Below are 24178 nucleotides of genomic sequence, written 5' to 3' on the forward strand. Positions count from 1 at the left end.
TGTATGTCCTCACAGAGGCACACAAAAGGCATGTCTTCTTCATCGGAAACCAGTGCAGCAGTGCAGTCTTACGCAGTGAAACCACTCACAAATGCACACTTAGGGCACAGCTGCTTACCTGCTCCATATAAGGTACCACTTGGAATAGAGCAGTGAGTATGTACTCACACGGGCACGCAGGAAATGTGTGTTAATTCATAGTAGATAAGGCACTGGTCACAGACTACGGTAGTCAGCGCGTACGCACAGGGCACATTATTAACCCACAGCGGATAAGGCACTGTTACAGATATGCAGTACAATTAAGCATACTCTCACGTACGCACACATGGGACATGTGCTTATGGCACATGTGTCCTCCCAAGCGGATGAGACACCACATCCACATATGGGTTTAATACGCACTCACAAAGGTACACACACAGGACAGTGTTGAATTGCACGAAATAAGGTACTCATTACAGGTTGTAACAAGGAGCCTACACTCACAAATGGCATACACTAGACATGTGTGCTGATCCCCAAGAAATAAGGCATAGCTTACAGATTGGCATTGAGCGAACCTGAGTTTCCACTCACTGGCATAGTGGGAAACGGGCTACAGCACCCTCTCACTGTTCACTGTCTGCAAAGCGATGGTGCTGGCCAGGGGGCCCTGCACTGCCCATGCCAAGTGCTCTGGCGGATTAGGACCGCCACCACTTCCTGGTTGCTGGGATCTCCAATCCTGGCGGAGCTGGTGGTTCCCAGGGGGTCCGACAGCCATCCGCGAGTTTTGCTGTCTAGTGACTGCCAGACTCGTAATGACCCCCATATGGTAATGGCCTCAACGAAGAACTAACATAGTCTCCAGAAAACTGAAATCATGTTACATTTATACACTAGGTGACTCAAGCACCAGACATTGTGAGTTATTGATCTTAAAAAGAGAAGAAAATGTCCAACTGAATAGCCCCCAGGAAACAGACGAAAGAAAAGATTGTCTTAGCAGAGGTAAGAATATTGGAAATATTAAAATACTTCCGCCTTTCTGAATCCTTGTCTTGGGAAATTACCCACAGTAGCCCTCTACAATTTCTAGAGCAAGACTGCACAAATAATGTGGAATAGTGTGCATCACCAGGAGTGTTATATATACTGCCACAAACCTCTGACTCTCAGGAAGACTGTGTCATATTCACCTGTGCAGAAAGTGATGTGCCTCTGCAGGGATCTGGATTGTTAGACTGTCAGGCCTTCAGTCTTGATATAAGCTATGGCTGATCTCAAGCACTGTTAAAACAATCTTGTGCCATAAAAAAAAGGTTTCTGTGAGGACTTCTATGCTTACTTTTTGTAGTTTGAGACAAGCAATTGCATTCCTCAAACAAAAGTGCATTTGGCATATGTAGTGTTGCACCAAAACATTAAGTTAGTATATAAGTCCAAATTTATATCAAATGTAGTTAGCAGAAAACAATTTAACAACTAAAATGTCAGAAGTAAAGCAGGTGTACAGATCAGCTAATATTAAAAAATATACTATGTATGTTGTTTTGTATGAAATCTTAGTAGGTGTAACTTTAAACGTATCAGTCAGCTTTGATTTTCAAAACTGCCTCTAGGAGGCATGAAGTTGAACCAAAGTAATGCCCCCCCCAGATATGTGTTAAGAGAGGATATCCCACAGAATAGGTGTGAAGAGAGGATACCCCCACAGAATAGGTTTTAAGAGAGGATACCCCACAGCACAGGTGTAAAGAGAGGATACCCGACAGAATGAGTGTTAAGAGAGGTTACCCCACAGAATGGGTGTTAAGAGAGGATACCCCACAGAATGGGTGTTAAGAGAGCATAGCCCCACAGAATGGGTGTTAAGAGAGGATACCCCACAGAATGGGTGTTAAGAGAGGATACGCCACAGAATAGGTGTTAAGAGATAATACCCCACAGAATAGGTGTTAAGAGAGGATACCCCACAGATTGGGTGTTAAGAGAGGATACCCCACAGAATAGGTGTTATGAGAGGGTACCCCACAGAATAGTTAAGAGAGGATAGCCCTACAGAACAGGTGTTAAGAGAGGATACCCCACAGAATAGGTGTTAAGAGATAATACCCCACAGAATAGGTGTTAAGAGAGGATACCCCACAGAATAGGTGTTAAGAGGTGATACTCCACAGAATGTGTGTTAAGAGAGGATACCCCACAGAATGGGTGTTAAGAGAGGATACCCCACAGAACAGGCGTTAAGAGAGGATAACCCAACAGAATGAGTGTTAAGAGAGGATACTCCACAGAATAGGTGTTAAGAGAGGATACCCCACAGAATGGGTGTTGAGAGAGGATACCCCACAGAATAGGTGTTAAGAGAGGATACACCACAGAATAGGTGTTAAGAGAGGATACCCCACAGCACAGGTGTAAAGTGAGGATAACCCCACAGAACAGGTGTTAAGAGAGGATACCCCGCAGAACAGGTGTTAAGAGAGGATAGATTTTCTGAACATGACGTCCTTTCCATTAGTAGTTTCACTCACTTGCAGCAGTGCCTGTTTTTACAAAGTAAACAAAATAAAATGCAAATGTCAAGATCTTCTGAACTGTAAAAAGAAATGGTCCTGATCTTTATTATTGGTCTAAAATTGTATATTTGTAGTGGATGAAACTCAGTCTGTATAAACCTGTAACTGTCGATAACTTGTTCTACCTGGTTTTCTTTGGTAATCCTGCTATTTTATTGAGGAACAAAGAAGAGGCAGCTTCCCCTTTTATCGAGCGTCTTGCTGAGGAAATTGAAGAGAGCAGCGGCAACCCGGACTTGGGTAAGTCCTAAATTGTTGCACTTCTTGTGTTGGACAATGTGCAGTTGTTTCAAAGTGACCCCTTCTTGGGTGTTCACCTCCAGTTTTTCATTTTTTGGGACTCAACTGCTGGCCCTTGAAGGATTCCAACTCTTGTCCTCGATACAAGAGAAAGCAGATGCAGCAGGTCAGGGCTCCTCTCTGGTCACAGACAGCAGGTCCAGGCCTCTTCTCCAGAGCTCCAGTGGTACCAACCTGCGTTAGGTATCCAGCTTTTGGATTCAAACCCCAGGCTACAATTTCAGCAGCAGCCCACTCAAAGAGGCTTTTTCTTCTCAAAAGTGACAGTCCCTTTTGATATTTTTGACCTCTAGACTTTTACCAGGATCAGCCTACTTGTTATATCTGACCAGAACTCCATCACGTTCAGCCTCAAATTGTGTACTCTTGTGTTGGACACTACACCTAAGGCTCGGGGAGGGTGCGGGTTTTCCCTTGTGTTGGACAGTGTGTCATTGCACCAAAGGCTCACAGAGCATTCAAGTCTACCATAACTAAAGCAAACCAAAATGCTGCTAAATTCAAAGTTGGAGGTAACAATTTTATCGCTGTGATTACAGTACAAGCAGATAATCTTTTAACCCTCTAATTCCTTTATTTGAAGTTAGTAAAAGCCACATCCTTTACAACATGAGTAGTCACCTTAAAATGAAATAATTCCAACTTGACATCAGTAACAGTGAGTGAGTCCTCCTTAAATCAACTCAGTGTTCAGAAGTTAAAGTTCTTCTAACGCTTTCTACACAATTCACATAACCAGTGCTTGCTTCTGATGAGGGGCTTTATAGATTACCAAAGGGTAAAATACTATTACTTCATTTATCAAAAAATAAGTTTTTTAAACAGTTTTGGTTAATTGCCTTTGCAGATTTTCGTATGCTGCTAGGAAACTGACACCTCTTTGATGTTATTTCCACCGCGGCCGCTGGTGATGTAGATGCAGTTTGTGTAGTTGTGCTTAGACAGTTTTGTTTTTTCTCCTGTACACACTGTGGCATCACTCACCTTTTGTTTTCTGTTCTGTAGCTCATGTTTTAAGGCCTCCTTTCAAATAGTTTATTTTTGGTTATACTTCACAGGTTTCCTTACTCATTGTGTTTATTCTTTCATTCTCTCATACAGTTGTATATGGTGTGTCTCTTTTCAGGGGTTCCACTTATAACAGCAGTGTTTTCACTGAGCACAAAACCAGAGGAGGAATCATGTGTTCAGCAGACAATAGAACCCGAGTTAACAATTTCAGGTGAGCATGAGAAGAGGTGGTTGTGAATTACAATATAGTAGAGAATGTAACATGTTTTGGTTGTCTGAGAAATAATGCTTGTTCATATCCATTGAAACTTTTGGGGTGGATTTAAGGGATCATTGTTACAGCAATTATTGTGGCAGATTTTCTTTAAAATGTAACATAAGTTTCAATGGAGGAAGATGTATATTTTGTTTCAGTGAAAAAAAAGGTTGAATGGACTTTGTACTTAGGTGGAAATGTCAGTTAGGACATACTGTTTTAAACAAACAAAACCACTAAAATATACATGTAACTTTGACTTGTGCCCTAAGGTAACTATAACTTGTACCCGGCCATGCACAGTGTTGTCATCATTGATGTCATAGAACATGTCATGAGTGATGTAATATGGGAAGTAATTAGCAGTTCATGGCAAGTGCACAAGTTAAAAGTTACATTAGGGCACGAGGTAGCAGAATTGCCTAGCTCAAATAAACGTAGATGAGATAACTGGAATGACTGTCTTCTGCTGGTGACAGACGCACCAACACCTCCTCCGACTGACTCAACACTGGACAACATTAGTCAATCTTATATCCTGGTTGAAAGAACTGGATAAAAGATTTGCCCTTCCTATGGCAGTCAGACAAAGGGCTTCATTATGGGTTTGGCAGTCAGAGGAGCCGTCCCCCCAAGCGTTTTACAATGTTTCCTCTGGGCTGACTGGCAGGAACATTGTATTACGCGTTCCCACCAGGCGGACCGGCAGGAACAGTGCTACAATATTGGTCTTGGCTCCCTTAAGAAAGCTGAGGCCAATACCATAGCATGTGGAAAGACTGGCGGAAAGCTGAGATGTCATCAGCCAGGCGGTGTTGAGTTCAGCGCCGCCAAGGCTGAGTACAACTCAGACCACTGTCAGCCCATCGGGAACCATGTTCCTGGCGGGGGATGGCGGTCCACTGGTGGGTCCGCCCGCCAGGGTTATAATGTAGCGGTCGGACCCCCTGAAGTGCGGCGGTCCAACCATCACTGCAAGCATTATCTTAGAGCTAATCCTCCTCATCTGAATAGGGAGCACCTATATGGGCTGCAGGTAGTTTAAGCTTGAATTTTAAAAAGAATATTCCCCATTTGGTGTTCCTTCTCTGCATCCATTATTCAACATGGCTAATGCCATAGACATTCCAGAAAATGTCAGACATGCATTACCATAACTTATAATAGCCCATGGCTTAAGAGATGAGGGTGAAGATGTCACGTTTATCATGGAAGCTCACAAGACTTACCACACAGAAACATTCTATTCCTGGGTTACCTTTCCTGAGGAAGACACTACAACATACACATTTCACATACATGAAATAGTGAAGATACTACAATGGTACAAAGCTTATCAGTATCTAGAGATACTGCTTTCTTATCAAGAACATCAAAACTGGTTCAATGGTGCCCTATCACATGCAATACAATGCGTGATATTAGGTCCCTTAGGTAATGACGGACCAACGTGGCCCATATTTGCCACATACATACCATATCCTGGCATACAAGCTGTGCAAGTAGCCTATGCACACTTTACAATGAGCTAGTAGCACTATACAGACGACTTGTTCAGTTCGCAGTGTGAACATTGAACACTACCCATGCGCGGGCGGCACCAGCTGGACATCAATTGGCCATTACTGAAATTAACCCACAAACAATAAATTCTGTCATGGGCAAGGGACCCACGGAATGTGAGAAAATTCCATTCTGGATAGCACAAAAAAACTAACCAGCTGGAACCTGTGTTTCCCCATATGGGACCCCAAGATAAACATAGAATTCTTACAATGTGCTTGCTATTCGGATTGGTTTCCTCAGTAGACGACTACACCACATGGGGTACAGTCTAGCTGAAATTTACACCACCATGCATGATACCCTGACACTTGCCTGCTTACCGGAAGTGTTAAAACAAAATAAAAATGAACACAGGGCTGCTCTAGCCCTGGATTTGGGAACGAAACTGATGCGCAACTTCGAAATAGTTTCCTCAATAATACTTATTAACATTAAAGGGGAAGCAGAAGTGTTGGCTATACGCCAGCGGCTCCGGGAGATTCCACGTTGGAACAGTAGTGTCAACTACTGAAAATAATTTCCGAAACCTATACTGGGATAATTTGGGAGTCAAGCTGAAAAAAATAGAAATTCAAAGTACCCCCCTAAGGACGGTGCTAAACAAGGACAAGAGGGTTCTAAAAAACGCTGGGATAAACAAAAACAAAATAAAGACAGAAGATGTCAGAGAGCAGACTCTCCACAGCCAGAGAGCTCTGAAAGGAGATATAATCTAAGAAATAGAGTGACTTTAAAGATTCCTGACAGATATACAGATACACGTCCCTCTTGTTCCTTCCAGGACACGACGGATAAATGGAGTGAGAGAGAAGGCCGGTCAGAGTAAAGCACTGACTATGTGAAGCAGAAAAAAGACTCACAGAGTTCCTCAGACAAGAAAGAGGACAAATCTCCCTAACAGAAGCTCCAATTTAAAAAGAAAAATGTGGCTGCAGTAAAAGTTAAACATGGCAGCAGCATTGAGGACATTGTTGAAGAACAAGACATGGGAGAGACTCTGCTAGACGGCGCAGCAGAGGTCACTGGTGTCTGAAAGATCATCTGGATGTGACAGCAACTAATAACTTTCTTGTAGTCGAGACTGCGGACGGGCGCCTCTTCCCACCCGACAGGGTATATCACTTAAATATCCAGATTGAGGGAGACATAGAGCGCATCCAAATTGAGGGAGACGTAGAGCGTACTCTTAGTGTCATTGTTTAGGAGGAACTTAATTGTGATATCATATTGTCAGAAAAAGAGTGGGCACCTAAATATGTCCACACATGGGGAAGATGTCATTTTGCCTTCTTTCTCAGATCTTGTTCCAGATGCGATAAAGGAAGCCTGTGCTGTTACTGGGCTTTGGCACAGGCACCGCGCTGTACCACTACCACGTAGGTTGGGATAAGGATTCCCCCACCACGTAATACCTATCGGGTTTATACCCCAGCCTCAACCTCAATATTCAGTCAAACATGAGGGTAAAGCCCCAGATAGGGAGATCCTCACTCAACTCGAGTACCAGGAAGTAATAGAGCCCTGTGTCTCTGCAGTGAATAGCCCATTATTCCCCGTTGCAAAACCAGACCATTCATATAGAATAGTCTTAGATTATAGACACTTAAACAACTGCACACTCACATTTGCGATACAAAATGCACACATCGCTGCACTAATTAACAACATAGTGTGTAAGAAATACAAAACAACCCTGGATATTTCACAAGTTTTTTTCTGCCAAAACTTAGTGGATGAAAGTCAGGACCTTAGTGCATTCTCCTTTGGCTCTCAGCGGCGTTTTTGCCGTTTACCACAGGTCTATAAGAACAGCCCAGAGTTGTTTTCTACCCGTGTAACATCAATATTGCATGATATTGATCCTGAGGCGTTGTCCTGTGTGGATGATATCAATCTCACAGATGACGACCTCAACATTCATCTTGCAAGGGTCGATCAGAACATCTTAGGATTCGCTGCCTTGGCTGCAAATTCAATTTTAAGAAAACTAAAATAGATTTTCTCAGTGTATTGTTCATGGGACACAAGTTATCAGATGAAGGCAAGAGCCTGGCCCCGCACTTTTTAGTAAAATGTGCTCAGCTTTAGCCACCAAATACAATCAAGAAACTACAGTCATTACTTAGTTTCTTTAACTTTGGCAGATCATACATTCCAGATTATGCTCAATGCACAAAACACCTCTATGATTTAATTTGCCCAGATTTTTAAAGCAAAAAATCGGACAGAGGGTAGAGGGTTGCAGCAAGACATGCTAGAAGCAAAACTCACACACGACAGCAAAACAAATTTGTTCATCAGAATAATAGCTGGTGCCACTGGGTTCACTTATGTCACCTTTAACTAGGGTGACACAGTGCCCATAGCATACACATCACATTCGTACTCAAACGCAGAACAACGTTTTGAACGCAAAGAAAAGATTCTGACTGCTGTAAAGATGGCTTGCCCACGGGAAACGCATCATTGTAGTTACCCTGGTATCAGCCCTTGAGGCCGTCACTAAAGCAAGCGTCCCTAAGGCTAAAGCATTACACCCATGTTGAATTCAATGGGCAACCTCCCTGGTTGCCACAGATGTTAGTTACATCTTTGATCCAAAACTTCAAACACAAGAGTTTCTCCAGTAGGAGCAGGAGTACCCTGCTCCTCTAGATATTTTGCCACTTGACAGATACCAAACTGTCATTCACACTGAAGGTTCAGCACAACCAGCTGTAAGTACGAAACATCAATACTCAGCCGCTGACTGTCAGCGGAGTGATGAATGAAGGTGTGTCCCACCCTCAAAATACCTACACACAGACCCTCGGGAACTGCACAGCACAGTTGGCTGAGCATAAAGCTCTTATGTTTGCACTGGAACATATGGATCCAGAACAGCTCACACAGATTGTGTGTGATTCGTACCAATGTGTCCAGTCGTACAATGATTATCTCAACCATTGGTGGTTGAACAGGTTCATAGACTCAAAGGGGACACCATAAACCACGGAACTCTGTGGAGGAGGGTGGCTGATCTTACGGATAAGCTACCAGATGCTCATGTAGTACATTCACCGAGCCATCAAAGTGTAGGAGTACACGTTGTAGAAAATACTTTGAAGCTGCCAAATATGCAGTAGCTTCGGCTTCTGTTGCTGCAGTGACTTGTTGTCACACGAGAGTGGATAATGAGATTCAAGCTGCTGTGAAAGCTTCGGCTGAGGGCAATCCTCTTCCAAAAGCATACCCTGCTAAATATTCATACCACATCAGTGCACATAATATTGCCTTTGCAACAATTCCTGCTGTGGTAGATTGAGTGATCCCCAACCAAGCCCAGAGATTAGATCTCAACAGTGCAGCACATGAGGGTGTTGCATCTGCCCATGCCGGTGTGACGGCCACAATTTCATTTTTACAGAAACATTTCTGGTGGCCGTGTCTATACAAACAGGCCAAGCAATATGTCCTTTTCTGTGACATTTGCCAGCAAATAAATGGCTCCAACATCAAATGCCCTTCACAGACATCCCTCTTAGTGTCCAATAGGCCACTACAATGTGTGTACCTGGACCACTGTGGTCCCTTACAACCGGATGGTGCATACAAATACATCTTAGTCGCTGTTGATTCTTGTTCTGGGTTCCTTTGGGTACGGCCACAGTGGTCCGCTGACGCTTGAACTGTTGCTAAAGAACTTGCTGGTCTTTATTGGTACATATGCGGTTGCAGCATTCCATTCGGACCAGGGCCCTGCTTTTGCCTAGGACATTCAGGGACACCATGATGGCGTTGGGTGGGCAATGGTTTGCCTGAGTGGGTCTGCATAACCACACAGTCCATGGCTGCCCGGGAGGGAAGTCAATGGCGTCTGGAGCCTGGAAGAATGGCCCAGACAACTGCCAAGGATAGGGGCAAGGGGTGCAGGAAACCGGTCCCAGAAATTCCCGCTGTGGAGGCTGATGGGGCTCCTGAGAAGGAGGCCCCTGAGCCAACCAGGGAAGACATTGCTGCCGTGGGTGACTTACCTGAGCTTGCTGGCTGGCAAGTTGAGGGTGGGCCAACCAGGAAGGAATTCTGCAAAGCACACAGTGTTACTCTGTTGAGGGCTTGAGGCAACAGGCCTCAGCCCAAGCAGCAGGTTAAGCCTCTAGGGATCACCTTATCTACTGGGAGCCTAACGCGCGTCTGGGTACTGGGGCACCACGTGTGCTGGTGGTCCCCCAGTGTTGCCGAGCCTTCCTACTGGGCCTGGCTCACAACATATTTAGGGCAAGAAAATACCTTTGCCAGGCTTGTCACCCACTTCTAGAGGCCTTGAATGCGGACAGACTCAGATACATTCTGTAGGTCCTGTCCCACTCTAGTCAGGGCACGGGAGTTACACGTCCAAGATAACCCCTGCTCACCCCCTTGGTAGCTTGGCACGAGCAGTCAAGCCTATCTCGGAGGCAATGTGTAAAGCGTTTGCACAACACACACAATACATGTGATGCAATATGTACACCACAAAGTAAGCTATGTAAAAATAAACTGTATCGCACAAAACATAATTAGACCAAACATTACATGTCAGTAATACCCTGCTACTTTAGCAGTTGTCAGAACGTTACACAAGTTACTAATACTCTGCAAGAATAAGCAGTTGTCACATAAGAACATGTAAGTACTCAGGATTCTGCAACATAAGCAGTAGTCAGGAATCACAGTAAATATATAAATGCACTTGTCATAAAAAATATCATAAACGCCTATATCAGGAACATTATAAAATTATATGGCAAGTCATAAAAAACATATATCAGCATGTCAGGGCCATAACAGGAAAGTGTGGCAAATATATATCGCCTTAGAAAAAATAAGCCTGGAGCATACCAACCTCCCAATGTCCCCAAAAGTCCCTGGTTATGGAGAAAGAGGCATGCCAAGTGCCTAGAAGGGAAAGGTAGGGCCCCCGGCCTGCCTGTGCGCTAGACGGGGGCCACGTTCGGCCCCTGGGGGAGAAGGGCAATCGGCACCCTCTCTGCTGTACTTAACGGGCCCCTCCTGGGCCTCAACTGGTCCTCCTTCCTCCGAACCTTAAAGCCAAGGCGGGAAGGCAAAGAGAGAGAGGCTCGGCAGCTGGGGAACCTCTGACGAGCCAAATTGGGGCTTTAGCCCTTCCGGGGGCTGCAACCTCATAGAGCCCGCGGCTCTGTTCTTACCCTCCCACGCTCCGGCCCGACCCCGATACTTGGTCTGCTGGTGAGCGTGGGAGATTGAAAAGGAGACTCCTTAAGGAGATTGGAGCTCAATCCCCTCGACTGGAGATGCACTCCTCGCGGAGGCGGTCCGGAGCCCCTAGTCACCCTGCCCGATCAGCAGGCAACTTGTCTTTGCTTCTCCCCGGCCGCGGTGGTGACCTGGCCTCAATGCAGTTCCTTCGAGTACCCGGGGGGGGTACTCAACCTGTGAGCACGCTCGATCCCTCCTTCTTGTGGTTGTGCCACCGTGGCACCTCTGTGGGCATGCTTCGGAGGAGCTCCCACGTGTTGCCGGCTCGGGTAGCGACGGAGCAGGTTTCCTCGGGCAGACAAAAGATTAGCATACCGTGATCCTACACGGAAATAGAGCGCTATTCCTTCGTGCTCCAAGAGATTAGAGGACAGCACTCCTCGGGCCCTTTAGGGATCACAGCAATGCGGTTTTCAGGGCGCCAGATGCCTCATCAGACAGGAAGCGCTATCCAGGCGTTTTTCTTAGTAGATGATAGCAGGGGTCAGGAACCACAGCACCCTGCCCCCGGAGACTAGAAAGGGGGGAAGCACAGGGCTGGCAGGCCCAGCAGCAGGCCAGCACAAGGGGTGCAGGTGATGGCAGTTCCTCCTAGTGACCAGGCAGGTCACAGGTCAGTACAGCAGCAACAGTCCAAGGTGGTACTGGTGAGTCCATTCAGCAGTGTCCTGTGTCCAGTGTCAAGTACGTTTCTGGAGTCCCAGGAATGTCCAAATTGTGGGGAAACTTCCCCTGTACTTATACTCAATTTGCAGTGTCTCTTACAATGAGGAGGAGAGGGGGTTCTAACCAGTTACAACTGGTTCTGGGGGTGCCCCTTCTCTCCTCCAGCACAGGCTCCAAACACAGCAGTGAGACACCAAGTTAGGCTGTTTGTCACTACCAGGGCAGGCCTGCCTTCTACATACATGGCACCCTGCCCATAGGGCTAGCTAGGGCGTACCTTAGGGGTGACTTACATGTAGTAAAAGGGAAGTTCTACCCCTGGCAAGTAAATTTAGATGCCAGGTCCCTGTGGCAGAAAACTGCGCACACAGGCCCTGCGCTAGCAGGCCTGTGATAGGTTTGAAAGGCCACTTTAGTGGGTGGCGCAAGCAGCGCTGCAGGCCCACTAGTAGCATTTAATTTACAGGCCCTGGGTATAGGGATACCACTTTACAAGGGACTTACAGGTAAATTAAATAAGCCAATTATGTATAAGCCAATCATACCAATTTTACCAGGGACAGCACATTCACTTTAGCACTGATTAGCAGTGAAAAAGTGTTCAGAGTCATAACGTCAGCCAACAAGGTCAGAAAAATAAGGAGGCAAAAGGCAAAAAGGCTGTGGGATGACCTTGTAAAAGGGCCAGGTCCAACAGATGGGCATCGACGTCATTGGTCCATTGGACCCCAAACCTGCCCTAGACAACAAGTTCATCCTAAGTTTGGTGGACCATGCCAGCCACTACCCAGAGGCAATCCCTTTGAGGACGGTGAATGCACCAGTGGTGACCAGAGCTCTGATGAGGATCTTTACCCGCGTGGGGTTCCCCAAGGAGATAGTGTCTGACAGAGGCACTAACTTCATGTCTGCATTTTCAACACCTGAGGGACATTACCAGTTCCGGGTAAAGACCTTTGGCTTGAAAAATACCCACGCTACCTTCCAGTGGTTGGTTGACAGGGTCTTGGTTGGTTCTGATGTGTTCTGCGCTGCCTATCTAGATGACATTGCCATCTACAGTGCCAGCTGGGAGGAACACCTGCTTCACCTCCAGGCAACAAGCAGGACTGACAATCAAGGCCAGTAAGTACCCGATTGCGCAGGGTTCCATGGTGTACTTGGGACGCTGTAGGAGGCTGGACTGGCTTGTAGTGAGTACCAAGGGGTACTTGCACCTTGCACCAGGCCCAGTTATCCCTTATTAGTGTATAGGGTGTCTAGCAGCATAGGCTGATAGATAATGGTAGCTTAGCAGAGCAGCTTAGGCTGAACTAGGAGACGAGTGAAGCTCCTACAGTACCACAAGTGTCACTTGCACAATATCATAAGAAAACACAATACACAGTTATACTAAAAATAAAGGTACTTTATTTTTATGACAATATGTCAAAGTATCTCAGAGTGTACCCTCAGTGAGAGGATAGGAAATATACACAAGATATATGTACACAATACCAAAAATATGCAGTATAGTCTTAGAAAACAGTGCAAACAATGTATAGTTACAATAGGATGCAATGGGGACACATAGGGATAGGGGCAACACAAACCATATACTCCAAAAGTGGAATGCGAACCACGAATGGACCCCAAACCTATGTGACCTTGTAGAGGGTCGCTGGGACTATTAGAAAATAGTGAGGGTTAGAAAAATAGCCCACCCCAAGACCCTGAAAAGTGAGTGCAAAGTGCACTTAAGTTCCCCAAAGGACACAGAAGTCGAGATAGGGGAATACTGCAGGAAAGACACAAACCAGCAATGCAACAACGATGGATTTCCAGTTGAGGGTACCTGTGGAACAAGGGGACCAAGTCCAAAAGTCACAAGCAAGTCAGAGATGGGCAGATGCCCAGGAAATGCCAGCTGTGGGTGCAAAGAAGCTTCTACTGGACAGAAGAAGCTGAGGATTCTGCAGGAACGCAAAGGGCTAGAGACTTCCCCTTTGGAGGACGGATCCCTCTCGCCGTGGAGAGTCGTGCAGAAGTGTTTTCCCGCCGAAAGACCGCCAACAAGCCTTGCTAGCTGCAAATCGTGCGGTAAGCGTTTTTGGACGCTGCTGTGGCCCAGGAGGGACCAGGATGTCGCAAATTGCATCAGGAGAGAGAGGGGACGTCGAGCAAGACAAGGAGCCCTCTCAGCAGCAGGTAGCACCCGGAGAAGTGCCAGAAACAGGCACTACGAGGATGCGTGAAACGGTGCTCACCCGAAGTTACACAAAGGAGTCCCACGTCGCCGGAGACCAACTTAGAAAGTCGTGCAATGCAGGTTAGAGTGCCGTGGACCCAGGCTTGGCTGAGCACAAAGGATTTCCGCCGGAAGTGCACAGAGGCCGGAGTAGCTGCAAAAGTCGCGGTTCCCAGCAATGCAGTCTGGCGTGGGGAGGCAAGGACTTACCTCCACCAAACTTGGACTGAAGAGTCACTGGACTGTGGGGGTCACTTGGACACAGTTGCTGGATTCGAGGGACCTCGCTCGTCGTGCTGAGAGGAGACCCAAGGGACCGGTAATGCGGCTTTTTGGTGCCTGCGGTTGCAGGGGGAAGATTCCGTCGACCCACGGGAGATTTCTTCGGAGCTTCTAGTGCAGAGAGGAGGCAGACTACCCCCACAGCATGCACCACCAGGAAAACAGTCGAGAAGGCGGCAGGATCAGCGTTACAGAGTTGCAGTAGTCGTCTTAGCTACTTTGTTGCAGTTTTGCAGGCTTCCAGCGCGGTCAGCAGTCGATTCCTTGGCAGAAGGTGAACAGAGAGATGCAGAGGAACTCTGATGAGCTCTTGCATTTGTTATCTAAAGTTTCCCCAGAGACAGAGACCCTAAATAGCCAGAAAAGAGGGTTTGACTACCTAGGAGAGAGGATAGGCTAGCAACACCTGCAGGAGCCTATCAGAAGGAGTCTCTGACGTCACCTGGTGGCACTGGCCACTCAGAGCAGTCCAGTGTGCCAGCAGCACCTCTGTTTCCAAGATGGCAGAGGTCTGGAGCACACTGGAGGAGCTCTGGACACCTCCCAGGGGAGGTGCAGGTCAGGGGAGTGGTCACTCCCCTTTCCTTTGTCCAGTTTCGCGCCAGAGCAGGGCTAAGGGGTCCCTGAACCGGTGTAGACTGGCTTATGCAGAAATGGGCACCAAAAGTGCCCATGAAAGCATTTCCAGAGGCTGGGGGAGGCTACTCCTCCCCTGCCTTCACACCATTTTCCAAAGGGAGAGGGTGTAACACCCTCTCTCAGAGGAAGTCCTTGGTTCTGCCATCCTGGGACAAGCCTGGCTTGACCCCAGGGGGGCAGAAACCTGTCTGAGGGGTTGGCAGCAGCAGCAGCGAAACCCCAGGAAAGGTAGTTTGGCAGTACCAGGGTCTGTGCTACAGACCACTGGGATCATGGGATTGTGCCAACCATGCCAGGATGGCATAGAGGGGGCAATTCCATGATCATAGACATGTTACATGGCCATATTCGGAGTTACCATTGTGAAGCTACATATAGGTAGTGACCTATATGTAGTGCACGCGTGTAATGGTGTCCCCGCACTCACAAAGTTCAGGGAATTGGCTCTGAACAATGTGGGGGCACCTTGGCTAGTGCCAGGGTGCCCTCACACTAAGTAACTTTGCACCTAACCTTTACCAGGTAAAGGTTAGACATATAGGTGACTTATAAGTTACTTAAGTGCAGTGTAAAATGGCTGTGAAATAACGTGGACGTTATTTCACTCAGGCTGCAGTGGCAGGCCTGTGTAAGAATTGTCAGAGCTCCCTATGGGTGGCAAAAGAAATGCTGCAGCCCCTAGGGATCTCCTGGAACCCCAATACCCTGGGTACCTCAGTACCATATACTAGGGAATTATAAGGGTGTTCCAGTAAGCCAATGTAAATTGGTAAAATTGGTCACTAGCCTGTTAGTGACAATTTGAAAGAAATGAGAGAGCATAACCACTGAGGTTCTGGTTAGCAGAGCCTCAGTGAGACAGTTAGGCACCACACAGGGAACACATACATATAGGCCACAACCTTATGAGCACTGGGGTCCTGACTAGCAGGGTCCCAGTTACACATAACAAACATACTGAAAACATAGGGTTTTCACTATGAGCACTGGGCCCTGGCTAGCAGGATCCCAGTGAGACAGCGAAAACACCCTGACATACACTCACAAACAGGCCAAAAGTGGGGGTAACAAGGCTAGAAAGAGGCTACTTTCTCACAGACGCCTAGTAGGTGTTGGCCAGGTGCAGCCCCTCCAAGGGAGACAATTACTGCCTGGCAATAACCTAGAACTTAAACTGAAGTGGGAGCCTTCCTAGGCCTCACTGGTTACTACCGCCGATTTGTTAAGGGTTGTGGGACTATGGTGGCCCCCTTAACTGAGCTGAATTCTTTGAAGCCTTGGTTGGTGATCTGGACAGAGGCTTGTAAGAAAGTCTTTGATTCTCTCAAGGAAACCATGTGCACACAGCACCCGTGCTCAGGGCCCCTAATTACTCCAAGGAGTTCACAGAGCAGACAGACTCTTCAAAGCATGGCATTCAGCTGAATGAGGAGGGCCTCGACCAACAGGTAGCCTTCATTAGTAGGAAGTTATTACCACGGGAATAGAGGTGGAGTGCCATTGAAAGAGAAGCATTTGCTGTGGTCTGGGCACTGAAGAAGCTGAAACCATACTTGTTTGGGACTCACTATTGGGTTTGGACAGACCACAGGCCCCTCAACTGGCTCATGCAGATGAGGGGAGAAAATCCTAAACTCCTAAACTCTTGAGGTGGTACATCTCCCTACAGGGGATGAATTTTACAGTGAAGCATAGTTCAGAGTCTGACCACGCCAATGCTGATGGTCTCTCCAGATTCTTCCGCCTTAGTGATGAGAGCTTCCAGGGGGCTGGGTAGCTCTCCCCACTTTTAGCTGGGGGACACACATGTTAGACCTGACAGCCTTAGGGTGGTCATTCCCCAACGTTTTGTCTGCCTCCCTCCACCTTTCTGAACTATTTTAGCTGGTTTAGGACTCTGCTCACTTTACCACTGCTAACCAGTGCTAAAGTGCATCTGCTCTCTCCTTTAAACATGGTAACATTGGTTCATCCCCAATTGGCATATTTGATTTACTTATAAGTCCCTAGAAAAGTGCACTACATGTTCCCAGGGCCAGTAAATTAAATGCTACTAGTGGGCCTGCAGCACTGATTGTGCCACCCACATAAGTAGCCCCTTAACCATGTCTCAGGCCTTCCATTGCAAGGCCTGTGTGTGCAGTTTCACTGCCACTTCGACTTGGCATTTAAAAGTACTGCCAAAGCCTTAAACTCCCATTTTTCTACATATAAGTCACCCCTAAGGAAGGCCCTAGGTAACCCATAGGGCAGGGTGCAATGTAGGTGTTGGAAAATGGGTTATTGGTAAGGGCAGGTAGGTACCTACACTTAGCAATAGACCACTAACCTCCACTAAGGTCCAGTTAGGTCTCAGTAAATTAACCCCAGCTCAACCCTTGGTAGCTTGGCAATGAGCGTCAAGGCTTAACTTAGGAGACAGAGTGTAAAGCATTCAAATATCACAAAACAGTAATTAAATAGAACACAGGAAACAGTTTAAAAATCCAAAACCAATTTATAAAAATAGATTATATTTTTATCTTTAAAATGACACCAAAACAAATAAAATCGGATAAGGGGAACCGGAGATATGAAATTTTAAAGAATTTTATTTTTTTTAGCGCCTAGAAACAAAAAGTGCCAATCGGGTCATCTGGTTGCACCTCGACCGGGGCAAAGTCAAAGTTTAAGGCCGACCGCGATGGAGCCCTGCTCGGCTACAGACCACGGGATGCCTCGGTTAAAAGATTACCTTCACACTTGGTCTTTTTTTCGAAGATTTTCTTCAGCGGGACGAACCTGCCAGTCCAATCCGACCTCCTGGAGCCCTTCTCTGGATACGCGATGCGGGAATCCTCGGTGGAGATTTTTACCTTCGGACTTAGTCGTTTTTTCGAGGTGAAAATCCTTCGACCGAGGTAAACCTGGATCTTGATCCAACGTCCATGGAGCCCTCCTCAGATACGCTGGCTGGGAGGTCCCGGTCAACTTCTTACCTTCGGACTTAGTCTCTTTTTCGGAGATTTTCTTTACCGGGACGAACCAGCAAATCAGGCCGGGTTGCGGATGAGGCAACCCGGCTAGAGTTGCCGCGGCGGGTCGGTCCCTCTATGGAGCTTTTTATCAAAAGTTCTCCAAACTTCTGGGGCTTCTCCCAGATGTCCTTTTAAGGTTCTTTTGAGGTCCACAGCTCACCCCAAGGGTCCAGAAGTTCTGAGATGGTCCGTGGGGGGTGCAGACTACAACTCCCAGAATGCACCTGGCGCAAACTCCTTTTTTGGCCACTGGACAGTGATCAGCTGGTCGCTTTCTTCAGGAGTTGGTGCAGGGGACTCTATTTAGCAAATTTTCACCTGTAGCAAACAGGGAGTCCCTCCTTGAACCAGTTGAAGCCAGGCAAAGTCCTTCTTGTAGTGAAGCCCAAGTGTGCAGCTGGTGCAGTCCTTCTGAGTGCAGGTTCCAGATGCAGGCCAGGGGTCCAGCAGGGCAGTCCTTCTTCTCCTTTGGTTCTTCCTTGTTGGAATCTGATGGGGATCTGAGGTGTGGGTGCAGGTCTGCCAGTTTTATCCTTGCTCCTGGGTGAAAAGCAAGGGGGTCCTGGTTCTCCAATCAGGTGCAGGGTCCTTCCCCCTGTGATGACTACTTCCTGGGAAGTGTGGCAAAAATCAATCACAGGAGGCAACATTCTCCAAAAATCCATCATGGCTGAATCTGATTTTCGGAGGTTACATCAGGCTGAGCCCACCCACTGGTGTGGCTAAAAATCATAAACTCACCCCTCTCCTGCCCTCTCCTAATCTAATCAAGGGGGCACCTAGTTGTCTGGGGTTGCAGGATGTGGGGGTGTTGCTGGTTGCTCCAAATGTCCTTCTCTGCCTTTGAAGACTAGTTTGGCAGCCCTCCCCCTTCCTGCCTCACCACCTGCTGAGGGGAGATTCCCTCCCACAGGCACATTCCTTTGTGTGAAGCCAGGCCACTTCACACCTCATCAAGGCAGCCTGGCCAGACTGCTAGAGGCTGGCCAATCAGAGCACAGCAGCAAAAACAATGCAGGGCTGAAATTGGCAACTTTTCAGGTAAAGTTTTAAACTCTTTACCTGAACAAGTTATATTAAATCCCACAAATGGAAGTTGTGGGATTTATTACAACCATTAATTTGATACCAAATTCTTGGTATGCATCATTTAAGGAGACTTTAAAAATTAAAATAAAGTCTCCCCATTCTAGCCTATGAAGACCATTTACTACAATGAGGGGAAAAACAAATTTGGCTGTTTTTACCTCACCAGGGCATACAAAACGATTTTTATAAAGTCCCTGCTTAGAGTTACATGGCACCCAGCCCTAGGGGCACATAGGGCACACCTTAGGGGTGACTTATATGTAAAAATAAGGTAGTTTAAGACTTTGGAACTACTTTTAATTCCAAAGTCGAATTTGCATATAACTTTAATTTAAAGCAGCCAGCAAGGCAGGCCTGCCTTTAAAATGACACTGGGCACCTCAGCAGTGCACCTATGGGTGCACTACCTATGCCGTGGTCCCTAAACCTACATGCCCTACCATATACTAGGGACTTATAGGTAGGTTCACTTAGCCAATTATAATTAGCCTAATTTGCATATCCATTTTACACAGAGCACAGGCCCTGGGACTGGTTAGCAGTACCCAGAGCACCATCAGAGCCAGGAAAACACCAGCAAAAAGTGGAAAATGGGGGCAAAAAGTTAGGGGGCCTCTGCAATCAGCCCTGTTTTCTCACAGTAGGTAAAAGGCAGGACATGTACATATGTGTTTTATATGTCCTGGTAGTGAAAAACGCCTAAATTCATTTTCCACTACTATGGGGCCTGCTCCTTTCATGGACTAACATTACGATTGCCCTCATATACTTTTTGAGTGGTAGATTCTGATCTGAAAGGGGCAACCAGGTCATATTTTCTATGGCCAGAATAGCAATAGAAAATCCTGCTTATTGGTGAGACTGGATTTTATATTACTATTTTAGAAATGCCACTTTTAGAAAGTGAGCATTTCTCTGCACTTAAACCCATCTGTGCCTTACAGCCTGTCTCCAGTCAATGTCTGGTCTGTGCTGGTTGACAGCTATCTTGTGCATTTCACCCAGACAACCACAATCACAGGACACTTAGGGGGTTATTCCAACTTTGGAGGAGTGTTAATCCGTCCCAAAAGTGACGGTAAAGTGACGGATATACCACCAGCCGTATTACGAGTTCCATAGGATATAATGGACTCGTAATACGGCTGGTGGTAAATCCCTCACTTTTTGGTCACTTTTGGGACAGATTAACACCTCCTCCAAAGTTGGAATAACCCCCTTAGTCACATCTGTATTCATCTGTATACTGAATGGGTCTTCCTGGGCTGGAAGGGTGGAGGGCCTGACACTTACATTTCAAAGGCCAGTGGCCTGCCCTCACACAAAGGACTGGTAATCCCCCACAGGGACCGTGGCAGACAGGACTGGGCTGAACGGGCAACTTGTGCACTTCAAAACCACTCTTTGAAGTCTCTCTCACTTCAAAGGCATTTTTGGGTATATAAACTGGGGCTGACCCTACCGACTCAGACACTTCTGGGCCTGCACCTGAACTCTGTCAGAAGACCTGCCTGGCTGCCCAAAGGACTCTCTGGACTGCTTTGCTGAGAAGGACTGCTGCCCTGCTGTTGCCGTGCTGCCCTGCTATCCTATGACTGTGCTGGAAGGACTCTGCCTTCCCCCAAAAGTGCTCTCCAAGGGCTTGGATTGAGCTTGCCTCCTGTTCTGAAGTCTCAGGGACAGCAAAGAATTCAACTACTGGCTTTTTGCTAGTACTCGTCCCCAGCAACGTGGGAATGACTTCATCAATGCCAGCTACGTCGCAGCCTTGTCCTGCTCCGTGGACCTCGCTGCATGCGATGACTGAGGCCTGCAACGCATGTCCGACGTTGCCGCGATTCCGCTGACGTCACTCAGGGTCATCGCAACACTGTGAGGTCGACACATCATGTCCTGACGGTCTGGAACCAGCAACCTTGCTGGATCACAAGGAATCGACACATCAAAAAGTACAGGTGATCCTGTTTTAAGATATTCAAAAGACTCCTGACTAACAGAACATATTAACTACAAAATCGTTTTCCCATAATAACAACTAGGTTGTAATCTACTCAGAAGAATCTGATGGAGCAAAGTTCTCTTGTAATCAAATGGCTGTTTTTAAGCTCTAATCTGCTTAAAATCATGCCAATCATTCCGATTTTACACGACTGGGCATTCACCAGACATTGCACGGACTGGTACATGTTTGTCATTCAAGGTATCCAACACTTGCTTTCATTTGGACTTCTTGACTATTGCCAGGAGTAGGGCAGATTAACATTTGTCATTCAGTGCACGTGCTGGCACCTGCCTATTAGAGACTAATATGACATCTGCTACTTGACTGTCATTGATTGCTTGTCTGTAGTATGACTGTCCCTCTTTCACAAGTGGCAAACTGAGATGTTTTTTGTTAAAAAAAGAAAATAATAATTTTTCACATTTTTTTTCATTCTATGTCAGGTATGTCCGACTCCGGAAGTATGCTTGTGAAAGAATCCACTACATGCTGTGAAAACAAGACCTGTATTCCAATGTCTGTCCTTAACCAATATCAAATACTCCAAAATGATGACAAGCATGCCCTCTCCGCTTATGGAAAAAAGGCATTTAAAAGAATTGGGAATCGTCTGTACCATCAGAAATACAATGTAGTAAAGAAGTGCTTTCCTTGTACGTATTGTGGAAAGAGTTTTATCCAGAAGTGCTATCTTCTTCGTCACCAGAAAACCCATGCTGGTGAGAAGTCCTTTTCCTGCACTGAATGTCAAAAGAGTTTTACTCATTTGTCAACTCTTCACCGTCACCAGAGAATTCACACAGGCGAGAAACCCTTTCTCTGCACTGAATGTGGGAAAAGCTTTACTCAGAAGGGAGGGCTTAAACGTCACAAGAAAATACACACAGGTGAGATTGAGAAACCCTTTCCCTGCTCTGAATGTGGGAGGTGTTTTGTGTACAAGTCAGATCTTCAGCGTCATCAAAGAATCCACATTGAGAAAAGCTTTGTTTTTGAATTGGACTTTCAACACGAACAGAGAATTCAAATTGGAGGGAAGCGCTTTCCCTGCTCTGAATGTGCGAAGAGCTTTCCTCACCAAACAGGACTTAAACGCCACCTAAAAATCCACGATGGTGCAATTGAAAAAGCCTTTCTCTGCAGCGAGTGTGGGAAGAGCTTTGTGTATAAGTCAGATTTTGAACGTCACCAGAGAATCCATACTGGTGAGAAGCCCTTTGTTTGCACTTTGTGTGGAAAAAGCTTTACTCAAAGGTCATTTCTTCGACATCACCTGAGAACCCACAAAGAAGCCACTTTCATGCAATCATTGTGAAAAGATTTTTAATCAACACACATTTTAAACACCACCAGATAATCCGCACAAGTGAGCAACAATTTTCATGCATTGAATGGGTGAAGAGTTTTATGTATGAGACAGGCATCACTATCATTGGAGAGTACACATGGATGAGAAACCATTTTCTTGGACTCATTATAGGAAGAGCTTGATGAATAAGTGATCTTCACTGTCACGAGAAGTTCAACACGGGTGAGAAACCTTTTGCATACACAGAATGCAACAAGAGGTTTGTTAAAAAGGACCTTCCTTGACACCATATTGTCACCATTGGGTTGGAACCCTATAAGCAAAAAGTTTCACAAAAGACATCTTCAACATCACAAGAGAATTCTCACAAGGACTGGAACTTTTAAACAGGTCATGAACTTCAAATGAGAATTCATATGTCTTGACAGTTTTATCCCCACACTAATGAGGGGAAAAGACTTACAAAAGGTTCATTTAAAACATCGCTTGAGAATTCCCCAAGGAGGTTGTAGCTCTCTTATAGCACTGTTGTAAAAAGAGATTTCTTTAGCACGCAGAATGCTGCTCCCAGTTATGCTCTTTCTGTGCAACAGGTGTGAAAAAAGCTTTATTCAAAGGACGTGCTCAAACGGAGGAATTCAGACAGGAATGATGCTCTTCTCCTGCACTGTTAGTGTGAGAGCTACACTGGTTGCTCCCCACACATAGATTTCCATTTTGTTTCTTTGGCTATTTTTCTTTTTTTATAGACCTATTTTGACCATTCTTAACTGGGTGTCATCAGTTTCATATTCTGCTAAAGTGTTTGATGGTTCTCACACTGCATCTAAAGCTAAACATATATGTGAGTGTCTTTGTATAATGCAAACAGAGATAAAAGGCAGCCGAGTGCTATAAAGTGTGAAAGCTGAAGAGATTGAGTGATTGAAGGAGCAACGGGGTTCTATGAACGGAAGTGGACTGTTACAGCATCATGATGTAGTGTTCTTTAAAGAGGTGTGTCTTTATCTGTTTTCTAAATTGGACTAGGATTGGGGCACAGGCCTCAACAACCTACTCGCCCACCTACTATGGTGATTCAGATTTTACCAGGGCGAGCTGTGTTTCGGGCCTAGTGGCCTGGTCTAGTGAGAGAGCTCCTGAAACAGAACAGGTATTCTGAAAGTGAATAAGCAATAAAGATGCCTTTCAGTCTTGTTTTATCTTATCACGTTTGTGATGTGTTAAAAGAAAGACAGTAAGGGGGTTATTCCAACTTTGGAGGAGGTGTTAGTCCGTCCTAAAAGTGACGGTAAAGTGACGGATATACCACCAGCCGTATTACAAGTCCATTATATCCTATGGAACTCGTAATACGGCTGGTGGTATATCCGTCACTTTTAGGACGGATTAACACCTCCTCCAAAGTTGGAATAACCCCCTAAATGTCTGCTTATGTCTTGTTCCAAATTTCTAATAATTTTATCTTGGAGATTGGTGTTTACAGAATCCTCTAGCTTTGCAGCCAGAGAAAGTTAACCATCTGACAATTGATCTGGCGTACAAGCATACAAGAGAGGGGTGACAGAGCCTTCACACAGAGGGCTTTGTTGAATGTAAGAAATTGTCCTCATAGGAGGTGACTTGTGAAGGAATTAAGGATGTTGTGAGGTCCGCGAGAGACAGACTTTAAGGACGACAATGTAGACTGAGGTTTTAGGATACAAACAGGTTTGACATTATTGATGTGCGGACACATCTTTTCTATTTTTTCACCCAGATTGATGGCAGTTGTCTAGAACGTGTGGGATCAGAGCTTCTGTTGGTAGCATCCTACATTGTGTGAGTGTATTACGTGGCTTCTTTAATGTGATGAGCTTTCTGTGTGTTGTGTGGAGGGAGTACATAAGTGTGATATGGTCAGGGATTTAGGGCCAGATGTAGGAAGCCGTTTGCATGGTGCAAACTGCGAAAATCGCAGTTTGCGCTATGCAGACAACCTAACGCGATGC

General features: G+C 46.1%; 2 protein-coding genes across 2 annotated transcripts in view; both read left to right on the plus strand.

Annotated features, from left to right (window-relative positions):
* Window positions 1–23501, plus strand: part of LOC138287334 (zinc finger protein OZF-like) — a 37603-nt gene extending 14102 nt beyond the window's left edge. The window contains exons 4-7 of the mRNA XM_069227690.1: window positions 886–993; window positions 2733–2804; window positions 3991–4086; window positions 21322–23501. Of these exons, the coding sequence (XP_069083791.1) occupies window positions 886–993; window positions 2733–2804; window positions 3991–4086; window positions 21322–22193 (1148 nt within the window). The 3' untranslated portion in view covers window positions 22194–23501. The remainder of the gene's footprint in view (window positions 1–885; window positions 994–2732; window positions 2805–3990; window positions 4087–21321) is intronic.
* LOC138286965 (zinc finger protein 729-like) overlaps window positions 1–24178 on the plus strand; it is a 303471-nt gene that overhangs the window by 242657 nt on the left and 36636 nt on the right. The window lies entirely within an intron of this gene.

The sequence above is a fragment of the Pleurodeles waltl genome, chromosome 4_1, assembly GCF_031143425.1.
Source record: "Pleurodeles waltl isolate 20211129_DDA chromosome 4_1, aPleWal1.hap1.20221129, whole genome shotgun sequence".
NCBI lineage: Eukaryota > Metazoa > Chordata > Amphibia > Caudata > Salamandridae > Pleurodeles > Pleurodeles waltl.